General features: G+C 44.9%; 1 protein-coding gene across 1 annotated transcript; it reads right to left on the reverse strand.

The window, feature by feature from the left end:
• Positions 1-1,014: 1,014 nt before the first annotated feature.
• LOC120914479 (P2Y purinoceptor 4-like) lies at positions 1,015-4,584 on the reverse strand. The gene is made up of 2 exons (XM_040325162.1): positions 4,449-4,584; positions 1,015-2,357 (listed from the first exon to the last, which is right to left on the reverse strand). Exon 2 carries the CDS (start codon positions 2,346-2,348, stop codon positions 1,293-1,295), a length of 1,056 nt encoding a protein of 351 aa, XP_040181096.1. The 5' UTR covers positions 2,349-2,357; positions 4,449-4,584; the 3' UTR covers positions 1,015-1,292.
• Between the last annotated feature and the right edge of the window lie 2,654 nt (positions 4,585-7,238).

The following is a 7,238-nucleotide window of genomic DNA, read 5'->3' on the forward strand; positions in this document are numbered from 1 at the left end:
TGGAAGGAATGGTCCCCCATCATTGGTGTTATTGGGCCCCATTGTTGATGTCATTGGGAGGAATTGTACCCCATGTTGGTGTCATTAGAAGGAATGGTCCCCCATCATTGGTGTTATTGGGCCCCATTGTTGATGTCATTGGGAGGAATTGTGCCACATCTTTGGTGTCATTGGGAGTAATTGGACCCCATGTTGGTGTCATTGGAAGGAATGGTCCCCCATCATTGTGTTATTGGGCCCCATTTTTGGTGTCATTGGGAAGAACTGTGCCCCTTTGTTGGTGTCAGTGAATTAACTGGTGACCCAAGGGCCAGGTAAAATCAAGCAAAAGGCCGCATCCGGCCCCAGGGCCGCAGTTTGGAGACCACTGATATAGAACAAGCATAACAACGTATTTGTATTTTCCCATGTTTTTCACGTATTCATTCCACAAAACTGACACATTGTATAACTTTTAACTGGATTTAGTCTGTAAATCTGTACTCATTTTCCACGTTCAGCTGACCCAGACCCTGGGTATGTTGTTGTCAGGAAAGGACCGGAGCAGCGAGTATCTGAAGGTGTCTCAAGCCGATTACCCTGAGAATCTTCTGTAATGTTGTTCTGGAAGGAATGGTCCCCCATCATTGGTGTTATTTGGCCCCATTGTTGGTGTCATTGGGAGGAATTGTGCCACATCTTTGGTGTCATTGGAAGGAGTGGTCCCCCATCATTGGTGTTATTGGGCCCCATTGTTGGTGTCATTGGGAGGAATTGTGCCACATCTTTGGTGTCATTGGAAGGAGTGGTCCCCCATCATTGGTGTTATTGGGCCCCATTGTTGGTGTCATTGGGAGGAATTGTGCAATATCTTTGGTGTCATTGGGAGGAATTGTACCCCATGTTGGTGTCATTGGAAGGAATGGTCCCCCATCATTGGTGTTATTGGGCCCCATTGTTGATGTCATTGGGAGGAATTGTACCACATCTTTGGTGTCATTGGGAGTAATTGTACCCCATGTTGGTGTCATTGGAAGGAATGGTCCCCCATCATTTGTGTTATTGGGCCCCATTTTTGATGTCATTGGGAAGAACTGTGCCCCTTTGTTTGTGTCAGTGAATGAACTGGTGACCCAAGGGCCAGGTAAAACCAAGCAAAAGGCCGCATCCGGCCCCAGGGCTGCAGTTTGGAGACCACTGATATAGAACAAGCATAACAACGTATTTGTATTTTTCCATGTTTTTCACGTATTCATTCCACAAAACTGACACATTTTATAACTTTTAACTGGATTTAGTCTGTAAATCTGTACTCATTTTCCACGTTCAGCTGACCCAGACCCTGGGTATGTTGTTGGCAGGAAAGGACCGGAGCAGCGAGTATCTGAAGGTGTCTCAAGCTGATTACCCTGAGAATCTTCTGTAATGTTGTTCTGAGGCTGTCTCTGTAGAAAGGTACACCAACTTGTGAATGTGTATTTAAATCTTGTGGAAGCAAAACAGAACAGTATGGGATCCAAACAATAATTTAATCCTGACAGCATCCACGTGAAGTAATGAGCAACCTCAACGCTTTCCACCAAAAAACACAAATTTGGGAAAAACAACATGATGGTGACACCTATTGTCCTGGTGATGTGGATAGGTAAGAAGCAGATTATGAAGATTATAAGGGAGATGGAGATAGTCCGCACTGACTTGGACACCATGACTTTGCTAAAGGTGTTCATTGGGTTGACTTTTCGCATGTATCGAATTAAAAGGCTGTAGCAGACCAGCGTTATAGAGAAAGGAATAATAAGGCCAGAAATTAGAATGACTAAATTCCAGGCAAAAAAAAAAGAGGGTTGTTCGCTTTTATGGAAGCTAAGACATTTTGTAATTCCTTGGACTTCAGTCGTTTTAAGGACAAAGACAAATGGAATGCCTTGACAAAACAGACAACCCCAGACGAAGAAGCAAAGTTTTTTAATGAATGTTTTTCTGGCCAAGGCTGATCCTTTGTTACTGTGGGCAATGGTAAAGTATCGATGAATACTGATTAGGGTGAGGAAGTAGATGCTTCCATACATGTTAGTGCTGAGCAGGAAGACCTTGAACTTGCAGAGCAGCAATCCAAAGGTCCAGTCATTTTTCAGGTAGTAAATAACGATCAAGGGAGCTGCTGGGGAGATGATGACATCTGAGATGGCCAAGTTGAACTGGAGAATTACCATTGAGTTCCATGGTTTTACCTTGAACCAGAAAATCCATAAACTGATGCTGTTCAGCACAAAGCCAAAGAAAAAGGTGAAACTCATGAAGATGGGGATGAAGTTGTTAATGGGCTGTGGTTTACAACCAGTTGAATTATCAGTTGAGTCTGACATTCCTGCAACCTAAAAAATTAACCTTAGTTAATAGTTAGAGTGTAAATGCAAGAAAAATTTACTATATTGCAGCTTACTGTTACTTAGATGTGGTAGTTGCATTCCTTTTCTTTTTTCAGAATAGGTTCCCCTTCTTTTTTCATGGTGATCCTACCAGTAACACACTTCCTGTGACAAGACTCAATCACTGTACTGTGTCTTACTAGCAACTTTTTTGCTCACCTGAACAAATTCGAATTTACTTTAACCACTAAGGCCTTGTACACACGGTCGGACCAAACCGATGTGACTGGTCCGTCGGACTGTTTTCATCGGTTCACCTCTGAAGTGGCCGTACAGCCTGATATGTGTAAACACCGTCAGTCCAAAATCCGATCGGGTCAGAACGCGGTGACGTCAAACACACGACGTGCTGAATAAAACGAAGTTCAATGCTTCCAAGCATGCGTCGACTTGATTCTGAGCATGCGTGGGTTTTGAACCGATGCTTTTCTGTACTAACCATTGGTTTGGTCCTATGGGGCAGCGGTCCATCGGTTCGGTTTTGAAGCATGTTTTAAAATTGAAACTGAACTTCGGTTCATTCTCATTGGTTCGGTCCGACCGTGTGTACGGGGCCTTAAGGACCACCCACTGCATATATACTACGGCAGGGCGGTCCAATTGCGTAAAACGACGTACCCATATATCGTTTCGTGCAGGAGAAACTGCAGGCGTGTGCAACTGTGGGGGAGCCAATGAGAGGGTCCGGCGGCTGTGATATCCGCTGGCCGCCTGCCCACAATCGCTCTTTAGAGAGGCAGAATGGGGATCTGACTTTGTAAACAAAGCAGATCCCTGTCCTGACAGGGGAGTACAGAGAGATTGTTTGTTACTAGTGATCAGGAACAGCGATCTCTCTGTACTCCCAGTCAGTCCACTCCCCCCACAGTTAGAAACACCTCCCTAGGACACACTTAACCCTTTGATCGCTCTCTAGTGTTAACCCAGTCCCAAAAAAGTGTCAAAAGTGTCTGATCTGTCCGCCACAATGTCTCATGCCACGTACACATGATCATTTTTCGGGTTGTAAAAAACTACGTTTTTCAGGCTCTAGAAAAAACAAAGTTTTTTTCAACTTGATCATTAAAACGGTCTTGCCTACACACGATCGTGAAAAAAAAATGCTCTAGCAAAGCGTGGTGACGTACAACACGTACAACGGCACTATAAAGGGGAAGTTACATTCGGATGACGCCACCCTTTGGGCTGCTTTAGCTGATTTTGTGTTAGTAAAAGACGATTTGCGCTTTTCTGTCTGTTACAGCGTGATGAATGCGCTAACTCCATTACGAATGGTAGTTTTACCAGAATGAGCGCTCCCGTCTCGTAATTTGCTTCAGAGCATGCGTGGATTTTTCACTTCGTTAAAGCCTACACACGACCATTTTTTATAACCCGAAAAACTACAACGTTAAAAACGTTGTGAAAAAATAGAGCATGTCCAAAAAATAAAGTGCCCGTTTTTTCAGAACCCAAAAAATACTCTGAAGCCCACACACGATTGTTTTTAACGACATAAAAAAAACGTAATTTTTTACAACCCGAAAAACGGTCGTGTGTACGCGGCATCAGTCCCACTCAAAAATGCTGATCAGTGCCATTACTAATAAAAAAAATAATAATAATAAAAATTACATAAATCTATCCCCTAATTTGTAGACGCTATAACTTTTGCACAAACCATTCAATATACGTTTTTTTTTTAACCAAAAATTTATAGAAGAACAAAAAGTAAAAAATATAGTTTTTTTTTTCTAAATTTTATTTTTTTGTTCAAAAAATAAAAACCACAGAGGTGATCAAATACCACCAAAAGAAAGCTCAATTTGTGAGAAAAAAAGTATATAAACTTTATTCAGGTACAGAGTCGCACATCCACGCAAAAGTTAAAGTAACGCGATGCCGTTATTAAGGGGATAAATCCTTTGTGGGAAAAAAAAAAGTATTTTCTCTTTTTCTTTGGGTTACTTATAAACATGCTGCAACAAACAAGTGATAAAACACAACTTGCTAACCTTACTGAAACAAGTAAAATAAAGAAAAACTTGTTTTACTTACCTGATCTTGAAAACAGGTTTGATAGATATGCTTTAATCGTCTGACACTGTCAGGAGTTTCTCTTAATAGACTGGTATACGTTCTCTATTTCTGTAGAACATTTCAATATTTCCGTACTGCAGAAATTCAGAAATACAAACAGGCTCTATGGGTAAACCCTAAACTGTTAGGCAACACTTCCACACGAGTTCAGTGCTATATTATGTAAGGAACTGGCCACAACTTTAAAAACATAGGGCCAGATCCACGAAGCAGATGCGCCGACTTAACTCGACATACGCGGCGTAATTGAAATTTGCACCGCGCGTATTTTTGCACCTGATCCTCAAAACGAGTTACGCCTGAAATTTACTTTTTTCCGTCCTACCTAAAAAACTTACACCGGCGCTTCTCCGAGCGCAAAATACGCTAGACACACCGCTGTTTTGATAGGCAAAGATGCAAATGAGGGAGATAAGGCGATCCACAAAATTAAGTGTGTGCGGCGTAGATTACGCCCTGTGCGCTTCTGTTATTTTAATGGTGTAAAATTACACTTTATAAAAGCAGCCCTAAATTTACACATGCCGTGTAAATGTCAGCTAAAGCAACACCATTAAGGAAGAGCTGAGCACACACACTTGCAGGACAACAATCTGTATGCCACCATGCCAGGGGCATCCATGCTCATATCTATAATAGTGACTTTAGTAACCAAGGGTACCCCCTCTTCTGAGGGAACAGCAGCCAGGAGACGCCTCGCAGAATGCATCTTTGCACAGTAAACACACACATTAATTATGTCACAATGAGAATGCATGAATGCACGCCACTGTGGTCCCTAGCACAGACACATCACATCTAATTGGATTAGATCCAAGTACCCCCCCGGTACTTGGGAGCAGTAACGCCCCGCCACGGCTCCAATTCTGTTACTGTGCATTCATACACCTTTCACACGGACCTGGGATTACACTTCTCCCTGGTCCTGGGGACCCTACTCCACCAAAACTGAGTGTGACACCCCTTATTTAATCAGGAATGCCACCCCCCACATTCATACATCATTCACACACATAAACCAAATCATAAGTACAGTATAATAAAAAAAATAATAAAAATCAAAAATCAAAAGTAACCCCAATACTTAATCTCGGCGGCGGGAGCTTCGCCTAGGCCTGCCACGGGCACGGCCACGGCCAACCAGGGGAGGCTCCTGGGGGGGGGGTGAAGCAGGGGAAGGAGGAGCCTCCCCTGGTGACTGTCCTGTTGCTTGCCTGCCCTCCAAGGCCACTGCGATTCTGTTCAGGCACACAGTCATTGCAGCCGTATTGGCCTGGACAGCCCGGGTGTTGTCCTGCACAGCCTGGGTCAGGGCAGTCACCTCCTGGGCCACGCCTGTTGTGGCGGTCTGCAGCTTGCAAATGCAGGTTATGACCACCACGGAGTTTGTGGCCACATCACTGAGTGACTCCTTCATTATGCCCAGGCTGTGCTCCATCTGGGTCATTGTCTGTTTTATCTGAGCCAGATTGCGGGTCTGCCGGGCATTGTCCCTCTGCAGACTGCCCGGCAGACGCTCGGCCACCCCCCTGGTCTCAGGGGTGGCCATCCTGGCTGGAGCTGAGGCTTGTGGCGTGGGAGGAGGGGAGAGAGAGACCCTTGTGGGGGAGGCCTGTTGGGGGAGGAGTGGGAGGGGCTACCCCTGATGGTGGCCTGACTGCTGCCAGCCTCAGGGGTAGCCTCAGGGGTAAATAAATCTGATGCCAAAAGGACATGCCTGGCAATGTCCATATCCTCATCCTCCACCCCCCCCTCATCCCCCTCCCCCTCAACCTCCTCATGAGGGGAGGTGTGGCCACTCCCCTCCCCTGGGGACTCCTGCCCTTCTTGGGACTCCTCAGCAGCCTCTTGTCCTGGGGATGGTGCAGCAGACTGGCCTGATGGGCCAGCAACCTCCTGGCCTATTGGCCCAGCAACCTCCTGGCCATCTGTGGAGGACACAAAACATTCACAGGTTGGAGGATCCACACACTTGGCACATCTTCCCTTCCCCCACCCACACATGCTAATCACCAGATATAAAATCCCCAAACGTACCTGTCCTCACAGGAGAATCTGATTGATAGCCAGGCAGGCCCACAACCTGCCACTGCCCATTCCTCCTCACTCAGCCTGATGGGGCAGGGTCCGCCTCCTCCAGTGCCCCTGGCATGGGTATTGATCCTGGCCATTTTATCACGAACCAAGCTCCTAAGATCGTTGATCTTCTTTTGTATCCCACCGGGGGTCCTGGTCTCCCCCCCCCCGCCGCATTGATGTTATCCGTTATTCTCTGGATAATCGCCTTCCTCTTGGCCGGGGAGGTGTTCCGGCTCTCAGGGCCATGTAAAAAACGCCCATATTGGGCGATGGCCCGAGCATGAATCTGCTTCTCTGCCGCAGAAAAAAATAATTTTCTGCGTTTGGGTGCCATACCACTCACCACTCAGCACCAACAAAAATACACACACAACAAACAAACAAAAATACACACACAACAAACAAACAAAAATACACACACAACAAACAAACAAAAATACACACACAACAAACAAACAAAAAAATCTAACCACACAAGCAGACAGCTACTACAAATTCAAAAACAAACACAGAAAAAACAAACAGAAAATACACACCAGAAAAAAGACAATCAGAAAAAAAAAATACACTCAGAAAAAAAACAATCAGAAAAAACAAACAGAAAAAACACTTAGAAAAATAACACACCAAATATAATCTACTACTCCTACACAACTTTACTCTAACACA

Source organism: Rana temporaria, chromosome 9 (genome assembly GCF_905171775.1).
Source record: "Rana temporaria chromosome 9, aRanTem1.1, whole genome shotgun sequence".
In the NCBI taxonomy this organism is placed as follows: Eukaryota; Metazoa; Chordata; class Amphibia; order Anura; family Ranidae; genus Rana; species Rana temporaria.